The sequence below is a fragment of the Hemitrygon akajei genome, chromosome 8 (assembly GCF_048418815.1).
Source record: "Hemitrygon akajei chromosome 8, sHemAka1.3, whole genome shotgun sequence".
NCBI lineage: Eukaryota > Metazoa > Chordata > Chondrichthyes > Myliobatiformes > Dasyatidae > Hemitrygon > Hemitrygon akajei.
Window position 1 is genome coordinate 131,438,442 of NC_133131.1, and position 16,279 is coordinate 131,454,720.

Consider the following 16,279-nt stretch of genomic DNA (forward strand, 5'->3'; position numbering starts at 1 on the left):
CGGTTCTGTTCAATAGTGAGGTAGGTCAAAGGTGAAGCAAGAGTGGATGGGATAAGGGTACAGATAGGTTTTTGCTGTGCAAGATTCCAGAATGCTGCCGGGATCAATGATATCTCTGAACAGGCAAAGGGCGTTCTGAAAGGGGAGAATGAGGAGCCAGAGGGTCACAGTCTGTGGGGCAGGAAGGGACATGAGGTCTAGCTAAGTGAATGTAGAGAGGCAGATAGTCGAAGAGCAAGGCCTGCACTGTTGTAATCTCAAGTTTGCTCCCTATGCCACATGCCATTGAGTGAAGAATTGAAGCATAAAACAAACGAATGTGTAGCAGAAGAGCTGGTGCAGGAGGGAGAGCTTCAGTTTCTCTGAGCATTGAGATCTGGGGCAGAGGTGACCTGTACAAGAAGGATGTGAATCATCTGAACTGGAGGGGGATCGATATCCTTGCTAGTGCTACTCATTAGGGTCTGGAGACCCAAAATCAGATGAAAAAGATGAAAGCCCATATAGAGGTTAGCAGAAGGAAAGGAAGTGTGAAAGATCTGATGGGTGAAACCACATTTATTTTAATGCAAGAAGCCTGACAGGCAAGACAGACTGAGATCGACACATTGGATTACAATGTTATAGTTATTTACGGAAACATGACTAAATAATGGACAGGAATGGCACCTCAATATTCTTGGGTACAATTGCTTCCTGCATGGCACAGGTGGAAATACTAGAGGAGGGGCACTTTACACTACCATTTAGGGAGAACATCATAGCTGTATTTAGAGAGGTTATCCCAGTGGGAAGTCTTGTAAGGCCATTTGAGTTGAACTTCGAAATAAAACAGGGTCAATCACTTTCAAGAGGACCCAATCAGTGGGAATTAGCGAATATATGTAGGAAAATTAATAAAATTGTAATAGTAGGTGGTTTTAACTTCCTTAATATGGACTTAGGGCTATGCTAGTGTTAAGGGATTAGATATGGCAGAATTCGTTAAGTATCCAGATAAGACAGACACACTTACAAAATTTGTACCTTTACTTGAGGACCAGTCCTGCCTTTCTTCAGACAATCTTGAAAAAAACTATGCAAGTTTCTTCCCCCAAGCTATCAGACTCCTCAATACCCGAAGCCTGGACTGACACCTTGCCCTACTGTCCTGTTTATTATTTATTGTAAATGCCTGCACTGTTTTTGTGCACTTTATGTAGTCCTGTGTAGGTCTGTAGTCTAGTGTAGCTTTCTCTGTGTTTTTTACATAGTTCAGTCTAGTTTTTGTACTCTGTCATGTAACACCATGGTCCTGAAAAACATTGCCTCATTTTTACTATGCACTGTACCAGCAGTTATGGTCGAAATGACAATAGAAATGACGACTTGAAATAGAATTGTGTTCATTGGTCCCACAGATACACAAACCTCTTGCTCTGCCTAATATGTTCAGGAAGACTGATCCTCAAATAAAGGTAATAAATTTGGAGGAATGCCAATTTCAATGCACTAGACAAAAAACTCTTAAAAGTTGATTGGAAGAGGCTATCTGCAGGATATCTAGCCAGTGAGAGACTTTTAAACAAGAGTTAGAGGCAGTAGGTTCTTGTTAAGAGGAAGGGCAAGGCTGGCAGAATTTTTATTTGTCAAATATACAAACAATCTAACCGATTAGTAGATTTGCAGATAACATTAACATTGACGAGTGGTGAAGAGTGAGTGTTTTTAATGTTACAGCATCTAGATCAGTTGGGAAAGTGGGCCAAGGAATAGCAGATGGAATTCAATTCAGACATGTGCAAAGTGCTGCATTTTAACAAGGTAAGCAAGGGCAGAAATTCACCATGAATTGTGGTTTGAGGTCCCGTGTCTGCCCCTGGCAGCAAACCCGTAGATCTCTTTTGGAATTGCTCCAGTCCCTCCATGTTTTCTTTACAAATTACATATAATTATAATTACATACAGTGCAGCCCTACAGAGGTTTGAAACAATAACATTTCAAATCCTATACCTCCAGAAATAAAGCCTGCTGCTTAGTTTGCATTTTATGGGTTTATTTGTTCTACTTTCAATCTTTCCATTTGTACCTCCACAATGCTTTTGTATTCATTTTCATCCTCATTTTCTAGTTGACCTCATTTCCTCACAAAGATGTAATATCTCTCAATTGTGTGCTGAATGTCACTTGCCAATTTATATGGTCATTTTGCATATGTATTAACAACATTTTTTGCAATTTGTTATCAATCCTCTTTAGATATTTACTATCCTGTCAAGACTTGGTGAAATGCAAATTTTGAAATTGTACTTCTCTTTATCAATACTGTGGACACAATGGCCTGAGCACTGATCGCACCAGAGACACTTTAAGCTTCTACCATTTTGAACAGCTATTTACAATCCTGATTGGATTTCCAAATTCTACAAGATTTAATTGTTTTCACTAGTCTATTGTGTAGCAGCTTGTTAATATAGAGTATCACATCAACAATGACCCTGGTTTGAGCTTTGTTCCTTAGAAACATTCAATGGAATTTATCAAGTAAGATTTTATCTTTTGAATGCATGCTTTTTGTTTTTCTTCAATTCTGCTCTATTCCTTCTGTATCATCTTAAATCTATATCCCACTCCCTCCATTTTCCTTCACCTCTAGACTTCTTGAGCAAGTTAGAAAGCTGTCCTGCACAGATTGCACAAATTCCATTCCCACATTCCCTAACTCTTCTAGGCAATTGATTTCATGATAAATCCTTCATTTTTTCCCTTAGTTTTCTAATTTGTTTGCATTCTTTCTTTCTGCATGTCCTTTGCAAGATTAGGAACCTAACAGTATTGTATGTTGGTTCTTAATTTGACTGATGGTTTATTGACCTGGGCTATGATCAGCACTGAAACACCAAGGACCCAAACAATTGTGCATCAGGACCTGAATGAAATTGGCAAAATACAAACCAAGTATCACTAAGTGTCATTAATCTTCACCTTACTAATGATTTGAAAGGAAATGGACTGGATGATAAGTAATCAGATTCTTCTGGATGACATACCTGAACATTTTTCCACCTTGTCAGGTAGATACCTGTGCTGCAACTATAGTGGAACAGCTACACCTAGGACATATTTTCATTTCTCATACAGGATATTGTCTTATCCTAAACTCTTTCCTGGATCAAGTTCTCAGGCATTCCCTCATATCACATGGAAGAATCAAATTGGCTGAAGATTGTTTATGATGATGAAGATCTCAGGAAGAAGCAAAAATTAATCATTTTCATGACCACCTGGCAAAACACGAAAGCAAATGGTTTAACTTTGTCTTTGGCTGGACTCTATTTTCAATGACAATGGGGAAGTTCCTGAAGACCTTTCTTCCCATTACTAGGACTATTATTCACCACTATTCATGATAGGGTAAAACAAACTGCAGAGCTTTGACTTGATAGCTGTGGAACCGTTCATCTCTATGTATTTCATGTATCTGATTAGCCTATATGCACTCCTTATTGAACCAAGATTGATTCCTCACCTTGATGGGAACAAGAGAGCACAAGATTACGACTGTGCCAGAAAACAATTCTACTCCTGCCAGCAGCTGTGGTCTACAGCTTTGCATGGAAACCCAGTTTTGGGATCGGTTCTCAATCCATCCCGCCTAACACACCGTCAGTGTCACACAGTACAATGCAAGGACTTCTTCATTGTAGATAGCACAACAACGTTAGGGTACTGCATCATTTATCCTGGGACTGCTCCAATTCAACTGCTGAAATAGACCCATTAGATTTTGAAATTTTTGAACAAGTTATACTCCAGCATTTATTTTTAGAGTCAAAGAAATATAGCATGGAAACTAGCCTCTCAGCCTACTGTCTCCATGCTAACCATCAACCACTAATTTACACTAACCCTACATTCACCCCATGTTAATCCACACCCCCATTCTCATCAAATCATTTCTCAAGTATAATTGACAAAGCAGCTGACTTGAGAAATAAAACGTAGGATTAACTGGAGTAATTTGTTGTATTGATGCTGCAGTCCATCAGTGTAGTTTTTCTCATTTTCCCCCCAGTTTGTTCTTGTTTCATTTACTATCGATCTCCATAAATCATTCATCCCACCCAATTTAACTCACCATACTTACTAAAGTTTGCTGCGTACTTACTTTTCCTGATAGGACACTGGTCCCTTTTCCATTTAGATGGAGCCCATTTTATTGGCACAGGTCATTCTTTTACAGTTAGTTAGTGCCAATGAACCATGAGAAAAGACACTTGCACAATTGTTTTGAAATGTAATATTTTCATTGAAATAGTAAAGGTTGAATGTGTAATTTAATAGAAGTTTTGAAAATAGTGTAAACATTAGACAGTGTGACATAAACATAGGATTGTTACTAAAATAATGCAGAGACAATTTAGTTGGAAGTAGAACTTTCAAAGTGTCAGAATAGATGTGATGAGTTAAATAGCCTCATTCCGTATCATTTAATACTATGTTCAGAAGATGGAATACTTCATCACAGATTGCTTTCAGGGTCTCTGAAAAGATATTGAAAAGCAAAGTCATAAAGAGAATCTAGGAAAAATAGAGTAGACTGTCACTGTTAAACACCTTGCATTGCAAATGAATGAATAGGTTATTTTACACAAGTTCCCAATACTTTCCATCACTGACATTTCTACACCTGGAGATGTAAATAGTGAGCATGGTTGCTTAAGGATACAGAGAGACATAGATCAGCTGAAAAGTTGGGCAGAACTATAGAGGATGGAGTTTAATTTGCTAAGTATGAAGTAATGCATTTGGGTATTCTAACATCGGCCAGGCATATACAATGTTTTAAGGAGGGCTCTTTGATGCAAGTTCATACCTCCTTGAAAATGGCAACAAAGGTTGAGAAGGTAGCAAAGAAGACATTTAGCCTTCTGGCCTTCAAAGACAGGGGCAGTGACAGTAAGAACTGGTACATCATGTTATAGATGTACAGGACAATGGGTAGGTCACACTTAGAATGCTGTGTGTAGTTCTGGGAACTTGGTGGAGTAGACAACAAAATTTTTTCCAAAGAATAGGAAAGTGTAAAACTGGAGGATATAGGATTAATGTGAGGGGAAAATATTTCAAGAAGAGGGTTAAACTTTTCCCTCAGAGGGTGGTGCATATATAAAACAAGATGCCAAAGGAGGTAGCAGAGGTATAATCAACATTTTTATAAACCAATTTGGACAGGTACATGGATGGGAAAGGAATAGAGAGATATAAGCCAAATGTAGAACATGACATTAGTGTAGAGAGGCATCTTGCTCAGCATGAACAGGTTAGGCCTAAGAACCCACTTTCAGGCTGCAGAACTCTATGTCTTCATCTCTTGGCCTGTTGTGAATGAATTTGTAGATTAATAGAAATGATAAGTTAACTTCTAAGAAGGTGATAGATAAATCAAATGGATCTTCAAACCCTTCATCTACTGTCCAAACAAAATTTCATACTGGGGTTAACACATTTTACACAAGAGGTTTCAGACTTTTAAAGGACATGGTTGCAGAAAACCACATGTGATATTGCATGGTTTATTTGCAACATTGTCTTCTCAACATCTTCTACATGTTTGGGACTTCAGAAAAAAATTACCATTAAAAGTTTCTACACCATTCACACATCACAGGTTTATTTCCACCTATTAATAATGCTAATTTTGCTATATATTGATTTATCATTAATGCACAGATTGCTGAAAGTAATACAGCATTCTTATCTTCTGCAACAAATCCTCTTCAACTTTGGAAGCTCAAGAGTAAAAGCTAATTGATTGAACAAAGCCAAGCAGGAAAGGACAACAAATACTCTGGCTTTGGCAAGCTCAAGTTAGATCTCCAATGTCATCATTCTGAACTGGTGCCTATATTAGTATTAGCATCCTTCAGATGAAGAAAGAAATCAATCAGAATTTTAACTTTGCTCTCTTTGCTGAACCCGAAGGGTTAGAAGCATCTGTGTACAATATTAACCAAGGACAAGTCCTACCCTGGTTTAGCCTTAATAAACACAACACTTTGGCTTGGTTCATATATAAAGGCTGACCACTATGGAGAAGGCTGACATGTTCTTCAGAATAACATGAAAAGACAACAAAATCAAAAAGTAGTCATTTCAAGATGAATTTAAGATCTTAATTTGCAGTTGAATTTTACTTTGATTTGAAACATACTGGTTTGCTTTACTACGTAGAAAGTAACTAATCAATTAAAAACATGACAAAATCAGACTTACAGCAATCTGTAAAGGAAAGAAATGCAAAATGCTGATATAAGGAAATGACAAAGTGCAGCACAGGAAATTACTTTGAGAAAATTTAAAACGATCCATGTATACATGCATTGTATACATTTACAAATATGTCCCAAATATTCTGTACGATATGGTGGCACATTGATTCTTTTTAAAACTAAGGCACATGACATTGGCATAAACAAAATGTGAGCCATTCATATACAACCAGGGTCCAGGTTTACACAAGAGGTTTTGTCCATAGCGCATTACTGCTTCTGGAGAGACACCAGTGTTCATTTTCAGTCAGCTTTTGGCTTGTTTTCTCTTCATAACAAGTTCCGCCAACAGTTTGTACCTGATTATGCATTCTTCCTGCAGGAAAATAAGAAAGTTGACAATAAGTTTGTCCAGTCTTTTAACAGCGAAAAAAACACCTTCAAAAAATTCAGTAATATGGTAAATCTTGCCAACTTTATGAAGGAAGTACGAGGGCCTTTTACAGTCCAATATACAAATGTCAAATCTTTTCTTTTCCCACAATTTCCCCAAACACTCTTTCTATGTGGAACAGCAAATCACATGGGCTTCTTACAACTTATTGCATTTAGTGTTCACTGTATGATCACCTCAACACTGGAGAAACCAAGTACGAGACTGAGTGACTGCTTTGAAGAACATTACCACTCAGTCTCTAGTCAACTCCAAACATCCCATTGCCTGTCTACATGTTTCAATGATTGTCCAACATGAACTCAAAGATCTGCAGTTCATCCTAGTATCTTGCAACTCTTAAGTCTTAAAAGTGAATTTAACAATTTCAAATAAAGATACATTTCTCCCTTCAGTTTAATTACCTCTTTTCAGTTTCTAAATGCTAGTGTTAAAATAATTGTTATCTTGACAGCTTTGGTCTACATCCTACCACATATATTCCTGCTCATTGTTCCAGACTCCCCTCCTCTGCAACTGATTACCACATTTGTTTTCTCACATTTCTTTTTCTGACGAAGAATCTATGACTTGAAATGTTAACCAGATCAGTCCCCTGCAGCATTATTTGCTTGTAGAATTTTCTACTTTTGTTTCAGGTTTCCAGCGTGTGCACATTTTTGAGCCAATTACAAATCAGGAGAGTGATGGAATATTCTTCTCTTGCCTGATAATGTATACCTGCTGCACAGTGACCGCAATGTGCATCATCTACAAAATCCATCTTCGTTACTCAGCTAGTCAGCACAATCCAAACTTGCAAGCTCTACCACCTAGCAAACAAGGATATCAGGCACATGGGGACACCACCACCTGCATGCTACCCTGTGAGCCACACATCCTCCCAACATGGAAATAAATACACAGTCTGTTATTCATTGTAACCAGCACCATTTTCTGAAATTCCACCTCCACCCCACTCCAAACAGCAATGTGGAAACACCTTCACCAAAAGGGCTGCAGCTGTTAAAGACAGCAGTTCATCACAGCTTCTCATGAGGAACTGGCCCGGATAATAAAAGCAGCCACCACCAGTGTAGGCTAGATGCTGAATAACAAATAAATAAAAAACAATGCTAGACAAAGACCATTCAAGTTTAGGCTGATAAATGCCCAATAATGTTAGTTCAACACAAGTGATAGGCAAAGACCATCTGATAAAATCCCCACCCATTCCCTTTGATATTGAGCAGCAACACGTCAATATCCTAGAGGTCACCATTAGTTAAACTGGGCCAGTCACAGTGTGGTAGCTGAACAAGCCAAGACAGGGCAGACTTCATTTATGGACTCCCTTACTCCTGAAACCCATGCCTACAAGTACAAAGCAAAAGTGTTACAAATAATAGTCTACAAGCTTGTCAAGTTGGCACTGAGCTACAAGTCTTTGTCAAAATCACCGCTCAGCTTTAATTGCTTTTTTATTAAAAGTTTGTAGTGATGTTTTTGGAAATAGAGAGGAGAGTTAGGGTCAAATTAAGGTTTAGGAATGGGAATGTGGGGGAGTTAGAGGGTTTAAGGACAGGGAGGTGGTTAACTAGAGGTCAGGCTGAAATTTCAGGCCTCCGCTCTGCATCTGAAGGCCAGCAATGTGGTACGTGATGAAAGACTTCCATTGGTGCCAGGCTGTCCCAGGAATGAAAGGCTGGAGTTTGGGGTCCCATCATGATAGCCCAGGGGATGAATACCGAAGGTCGAAGCCAAAGGTTGATTGGAAGTCCAGAAGTTGAAACACAATGGCTGAAGCCTTGAGAGTGGAGGCCTGTGCTGATACTGGAAGACTGCCTGTGGAGCGAAGAAAGCCGTTTGTTTAGCTGCTGCTTTGTTCCTTGTTGTGTTCTCTGTCGTTCTGCTGAGTATTGTGGACATACAGTACTATGTTGGCACCAGAACGTGTGGCAACACTTGCAAGCTTCCCCAGCAAATCATAGGGTTGTGTTGGTCATTGAAACAACACATTTCACTGTATGTTTCACTGAATATGTGATAAATAAATGACTATGAATCTTGATGACTGTTGCTCCACCAAGAGCCCAGCTCAACATCTTTTGGAACAAAGCCTTTTAATGCATCAAATCCGTCACTTTTAGCATTCATTCTATTTTGTAGCTGCATTCTGCACCATTTACAAGGTGAAGTGTAGCAAATCATGTGGAACTTCCTCGATGATGCTCTCTTAAACAGTGACCTCTACTGCTTAGAATGACAGCATCATGAGGTGATTGTGAACAGACTGTGGATTACAAGGCCTGGCTTCCCAAGACTTCTCAAATACCACTTTTTCAGGAACAATCATGAATAAGCACTAAACATGGGTTTGCCAGAATCGCACTCCCCACCAAAAGAAATAAGTAATAAATGTCAGCAGCCTATCAAGTTGTGGTAGACATTTACCATATTGCGTTCCGAACTGGAAGGCAGATAGTGAATTCCCAAGTGCCTATCCTGGAGAGCTCGGAGGCGTGTTGATGTCTTTATAGCCTATATGTATTCCAGCTGCTTTGTAAAAAAAAGCACTTTCCCTTCACAAGATGCCTACATCAACACAGTGTGAGCTGCGATACAAACCTGTTATCACATGGACTCTACTCCTGTGCCTAGAATGTTTGTGTCAGAGAAGCCCTTCTTTAGTAACATCATGGATATCTCCTCTTCATAAATAAATCTGAGCTATTCATTCAATAGGGCTGATTCATTCAAAGGCTTCTAGATCACATGCAGCTTCGAAAGCACCAGGGGGTTAAATATGCATGGCTTCAAAACCTTAACTGTGTTAGAATGCAGAGCACCTCTCCTCCAGATCATTCTGAATAGTTGTCAGACCCAGTGGAGTAAGCAAAGCATGTGAGAAGCAACCATTATTAATAATATTGAGTATAAACACACGTATCAACAATGAAGGGAAAAGAACGTAATATGTAACAACACACACAAAATGCTGGTGGAACACAGCAGGCCAGGCAGCTTCTATAAGAAGAAACACTGTCAACGTTTCGAGCCGAGACCCTTCGTCAGGACTAACTGAAAGGAAAGATACTAAGAGATTTGAAAGTAGTGGGGGGAGGGGGAAATGTGAAATGATAGGAGAAGACCGGAGGGGGTGGGATGAAGCTAAGAGCTGGAAAGGTGATTGGCGAAAGTGATACAGAGCTGGAGAAGGGAAAGGATCATGGGACGGGAGGCCTCGGGAGAAAGGGGGGTGGGGGAGAAGCACCAGAGGGAGATGGAGAATAGGCAGAGTGATGGGCAGAGAGAGGGAAAAAAAACAAACAACTAAATATATCAGGGATGGGGTAAGAAGGGGAGGAGGGGCATTAACAAAAGTTAGAGAAGTGAATGTTCATGCCATCAGGTTGGAGACTACCCAGCCGGTATATAAGGTGTTGTTCCTCCAACCTGAGTGTGGCTTCATCTTGACAGTAGAGGAGGCCATGGATAGACATATCAGAATGGGAATGGGACGTAGAATTAAAATGTGTGGCCACTGGGAGATCCTGCTTTCTCTGGCGGACAGAGCGTAGGTGTTCAGCGAAACGGTCTCCCAGTCTGCGTCGGGTCTCACCAATATATAAAAGGCCACACCGGGAGCACCGGACGCAGTATTCCATACCAGCCGACTCACAGGTGAAGTGTCGCCTCACCTGGAAGGACTGTCTGGGGCCCTGAATGGTGGTGAAGGCAGGTGTAGCACTTGTTCCGCTTACAAGGATAAGTGCCAGGAGGGAAATGTGTAACAATCTTCATAAACCATACATCAAAGTTGTTGTTTCTCTCCGCGCCCTGTGGTGGATCGGGCAGCAACCTTGCCAATCCCTTAGCAATTGTCTGTTTTTCACACGGCCGAGCTGCTAACTCAACGCTCTACACAGCACGGAGAGAAAGAGTGCGAGGAGGGCCGGCCGAATTCGAACCTGGGACCACTCGCCTTGAAACAACACACACAAAATACTGGAGGAACTCAGCAGGCCATGCAGCATCTACGGAAAAAATTACAGTTAACATTTCGGGCCAAAACCTTTCGGCTGAATTGGAGGACTACAGAGTAGATTTGAAAGGTGGGGGAAGGGGAGAGAGAAACGCCAGGTGATAGGTGAAACGGAGGGGGAAAGGGATGAAGCAAAGAGCTGGGAAATTGATTGGTGAAAGAGACAGACTCGTCTTGAAGTCTGGTGCAGATGCCACGACACCACCGGCTGGCTATATATCAAATTGCAGCACACAAAATGCTGGAGGAACTCTGCAAGTCAGGCAGCATCTATGGAGGCGAATAAACAGCCTACCCTCAACTTTTCCTCCACTATATTGTCAACTGGATTGGTATTGCTTCTTACAATGATGCTGAGCTTGTTAGTTTCATCAACTTTGCCTCCAACTTCCACCCAGCCCTCAGATTTCAGAATCTAGCACATGTTGTGAAAAATTGTTGTTTTGCAGCAGCAGTACACTGCATTACAGTAGATAATATAAAAATCTACAATTTACAAAAAGTATATATATGAAAAAAAGAAAATTAGTGAAAAAGAGCTGGAAAAAATAGTGTGATAACGTTTGTGAGTTCATTGTCCATTCAGAAGTCTAATGGCAGTGTGGAAAAATCTGTTTCTCTCTGCAGCCTCCTTGATGAAAGAAGGCATGTCCTAAGGGGGTCCATAATGATGGATGCTGCCTTTTTGAGGCATCACCTTTTGAAGGTGTCCTGGATGCTGGGAGGCTAGCATCCATGATGGAATTGGCAGAGTGTACAACTTTCTTCAGCTTTTTCAATCCTATGCTGTGGTCCCTCCATACCAGAGGGTGATGTAACCAGTTAGAATGCTATCCACAGTACATTTGTAGAAAGTTACTAATATCCTTGGCGGCATGCCAATTCTCTTCAAAATCCTAATGAAATATAGCTATTGTCAACACTTCTTTGTAATTGCATCAATATTTGGGGCCCAGGATAGATCTTCAGAGATGTTGAAACCAAGGAACTTGGAAAGGCTCACCCTTTCTACTGCTGATCCCTCGATTAGTACTGTTGTGTGTTCCCTTGACTTCCCCTTCCTGAAATCCACAATCAATTCCTTGGTCTTACTGACATTGAGTGCAAGGTTGTTGCTGCAACACCACTCAACCTGCTGACTCCTGTACACCTCCTTGTCACCATCTGAAATTCTGCCAATATTTATGTCATTGGCAAATTTACAGATGTCATTTGAGCTTGCCTAGCCACACAAAAGTGTGTGCAGCAAGAATAGAGCAGAGGGCTAAGCACACATCCTTGAGCTACATCAGTGTTGACTGTCAGCAAGAGGGAGATGTTATTTCCCATCCTCACTGACTGCAGTCTCTCCACGAGGAAGTCAAGAACACAGTTGCAGAGGGAAGTACAGAGGCCCAAGTTTTGAAGATTGTTTATTAGAATTAAAGGTATGATTATGTTGAACACTGAGCTGTAATTAATAAACAGTAGCCTACATAGATAGGTACTGGTTTTGTCCAGGTTATCCAAGCTGATTAGAAAGCCAGTTTGATTGCATCCGCTGTAGATCTATTGTGGCGATAGGCAAATTGCAGTGGGTCCAGGTCCTTGGTTAGGTAGGAGTTGGTTCTAGCCATGACCAACGTCTCAAAGCACTTCATCACAGTACATTTAAGTGCCACTAGGGGACAGTCACTCAGGCAATTCAACCTGGTCTTCTACGACACTGACTGGTATGATTGCTGCCTTCTGAAGCAAGTGGAAATCTCCAACTGCAGTAGTGGTAGACTGAAGATGTCCTTGAACATTCCCACCAGTTGATAGGCACAGGATTTCAGACCCCACCAGGTATACCATCAGAGCATGAAACCTTGCAAGGGTTCATCCTCTTGAAAGATGTTCTGACGTTATCTTCCAAGACAGAGATCACAGGGTCACCACTTGCTGCAGGGATTCGCACTGGTGTCTTTACTTAGATGATCTACTTGGTCCATCCTACACCTCTCTCTCCTTTATCGATTTCTCTGTCTTCATCCACTGATATCTTTTACAAACCTACTGACTCTCACTGTTATCTAGACAATCCATCTTCCCACACTGTCACTTTTAAAAAATACTATTCCCTTCTCTCAGTTTATCCATCCCCCTGTATCTGTTCCCACGATGTGACTTTCTATTCTAGAACATTTGAAATATCCTCTGTTTTAAAAAAAAAAAGCTAAGTTTCTCTTCCAGGATGCTGCTTTTACCTGTATCTCCTCCATTTCCTGCATATCTGTCCTCACTCTCTCCTCTGGCTGTCATAACAGAGATAGGGTTTCCCTTGTCCTTACCTCCACCCACGAGATTCTGTATCTAGCACATTATTCTCCACAACTTCCACCATCTCCAAAGGGACTCTACTACTAAGCATCTCTTTCCCACCCCTCTTGATTTTCCATAGGGATCATATTCTACATGATACCCTTGTGTACTCATCGCTCCCCACTGATCTCCTCCCTGGCACTTATCCCTGCAAATGTGACAAATGCTACACCTGGCCCACCGTTCAGGGTCCCAAACAGTCCTTCTCAGTGAGGGGTCACTCCAACTGTGAGTCTGCTGGGGTCATCTACTGTGTCCAGTGCTCACAATGTGGCCTTTACTACATTTGTGAGACTGGATGAGCACTTTGTTGTGCACCTTCACTCCATCATCTGTAAAAGTCAGGGTTTCCCAGTGGCTATTTTGACATGTCTGTCCATGGTCTCCTCTACAGCCATCATACCATCAATCTCGGACTGAAGGCTACACCTCATATTCAATATGGGTAACCTCCAATTTGAAGGCATGAACATCAATTTCTCCAACTTTTGGTAATTTCTTCCCCTCCCTCTTTTTCTTTTTCTATTCCCCATTCTAGATACCCTCTCACCTGACCATCACCTACCTCTGGTGTCCCTCCTCCTTCCTTTCCTTCCTTGGCCAACTGTCCTCCTTCTTCTTTACCTCTTTCACCCATTCCCTCAAGCTTCTCACTTAGTCTCCCCTCCTCCAGCCACCTTCATCGTCATCTGGTCTCATCTATCAAGCTGCCAGCTTATACTACCTCCACTCCCCCTATCATCTTAATCTGGCTTCTGCCCTCTTCCTTTCCAGTCCTGATGAAGGGTCTCAGCCCAAAACATCAGCTGCTTATTCCTCTCCATAAGTGCTGCCTGACTTGCTGAGTTCCTCCAGCATTTTGTGTGTTGATTGAGATTTCAAGCATCTGCAGAATTTCTTGTGTTTATGTATTAAAGAGCATTGTGGCAATTATATCGTGTAGTATCTGTTGCAGTGTAGGCTGATGTACAGCAAACTCCCATAAAGGACAACATAAATGTGCCTTGGTAAACCATATCCCATATTTCGGTTTCAGGTTAAAATATTGGATATTAAGTAATAAAGAGGAAAAGGCCCACTGCTGAACAGAAGTACTAAGTTAAAATATCAGCCATAATATTAACAGTGGAGTAAGCACAAGGATTACACGGTCCATCCCAGCTTCTATTTATGTTCAATGTTCTTACAAACCATAAAAATATTGGTAAGTCTGAACTCTGGTCAGGAAGAAATTCCATAGATGGCTTCTTTTTTGATATTAAAATTCTGGACATTTCAGCTTCCTGAGCTACAGTAACCCCAAGGGATCAATACCATGGTTCTGAAAAGGATTCCACATTTCCACACTATTTCAGAGGAATATCCATGAAAAGTGCTCAGGATTCCTCTGAATTTCTAACACAGAAGTACTGCAAAGCAATTTCTAAGACAGAAAAATGCTTTGTTTTTAACATCTCTTTGCGCAGCACATATTAATAAGGTCTAACAGAAGTAGTAGATCAGTATGATCCAGATATTGAGGTGATAAGAATTTGGGTAATCACAACCCAGTTTTAAATGGACACAGGGCCACAATGTAAATCACAATTCCAACAAGAGGGAATTAATCAAGATATACCAACATTGGTTGCCAGAGAAGGAACAATTAATGTTGACAGATTAGAATGCTCTAAGACCAGAAGCTAGTCATTTAGTTTTCAGAATCTGGACATAAAGGGCAAGACCAACATTTATTGTCTGACCTCAACTGTCCACAAAAAGGTGTTAGTGAGCTGCTTTCTTGAATTACTGTAATCCTGCTGGCTAAAGAAAAAACTCTGGTGAAGAAGTGGAGAAACTTCAATTTGTTAAATGCAGGACCTGTCTAAACATCATTTGGGCACTGAATGGCCAAAGTAATTTATTCTTTTATTTTATTAATTTGCAAGGCCATTGCAAAGGACATAGTGGTTTTAATGTAGCAATACTGGAATATTTAATCACTAAAATCCACAGCATCACATATTGATCTCATATACTTTACTATGTCATGAAAGATTAAAAACATTCAGGTAGATTCATCATTCCCAAGCTGGCAATAATTATTCAGTTCTACAGTGACAAGTGTTTCTTTTGGAGGAGGTTAATTTAGAACATAAGAAAGAGGATCAAAAAGAGACTATAGAGCCCTCCCACTATTTTGTGAGATCACGGCTGATCTGATCCTGGCCTTGGCTGCATTTTCTGCCTGCCTCAAAATCCTCAATTCCTGAGGGTTCAAAATCCAGCTGATTAGGTGTATTACAATCAGCATTACTTCCTAAGAAGGTTGGCGTCATTCAATGTCTGTAGTGAGATGCTGAAGATGTTCTATAGGTCAGTTGTGGAGAGCACCCTCTTCTTTGTGGTGGCGTGTTGGGGAGGAAGCATTAAGAAGAGGGACGCCTCACGTCTTAATAAGCTGGTAAGGAAGGCGGGCTCTGTCGTGGGCAAAGTACTGGAGAGTTTAACATCGGTAGCTGAGCGAAGGGCGCTGAGTAGGCTACGGTCAATTATGGATAACTCTGAACATCCTCTACATAGCACCATCCAGAGACAGAGAAGCAGTTTCAGTGACAGGTTACTATCGATGCAATGCTCCTCAGACAGGATGAAGAGGTCAATACTCCCCAATGCCATTAGGCTTTACAATTCTACCGCCAGGACTTAAGAACTTTTTAAAAGCTATTATTAATGCTTTTTGAGATGGTGATTTAGATGCATATCATATTTTTTTTTACTGAGTTAAGTATTGTATGTAATTAGTTTTGCTACAACAAGTGTATGGGACATTGGAAAAAAAAAGTTGAATTTCCCCATGGGGATGAATAAAGTATCTATCTATCTATCTATCTATCATCAAATAAAATTCAGATGGAATATCAGGAGTGATGAGGATGTGAAGAACTCTGAAGAGGATATAGTTAATCAACAATTTAGGTTGGAGTATAATGTAAAAAAAAGTAAAAGATTATTCACTTTGGTAGGAAAAGAATGTTCAATTTTTTTTTAAAATGGTGAAATATTGGTGGGAAATGCTGATGTTCAAAGAGACCTGGGTAAGCTGGTACTCAGTTTACTAAAAACTAATATGCAGATGTTGTAGGCAATACAGAGGCAAATAGCCTACATTGCTAGAGGATTTGCGTGAAAGAATAAAGATGTCACACCACAATTATACAGGGTCT

At 40.5% G+C, this 16,279-nt stretch overlaps 1 protein-coding gene across 3 annotated transcripts in view; it reads right to left on the reverse strand.

The window, feature by feature from the left end:
* Positions 1-5,637: 5,637 nt before the first annotated feature.
* dnajc1 (DnaJ (Hsp40) homolog, subfamily C, member 1) overlaps positions 5,638-16,279 on the reverse strand; it is a 206,258-nt gene continuing 195,616 nt past the window's right edge. For all 3 annotated transcript variants that reach the window (XM_073054644.1, XM_073054645.1, XM_073054643.1), the window contains one exon: positions 5,638-6,628. In XM_073054644.1, the coding sequence (XP_072910745.1) occupies positions 6,560-6,628 (69 nt within the window). In that variant the 3' untranslated portion in view covers positions 5,638-6,559. The remainder of the gene's footprint in view (positions 6,629-16,279) is intronic.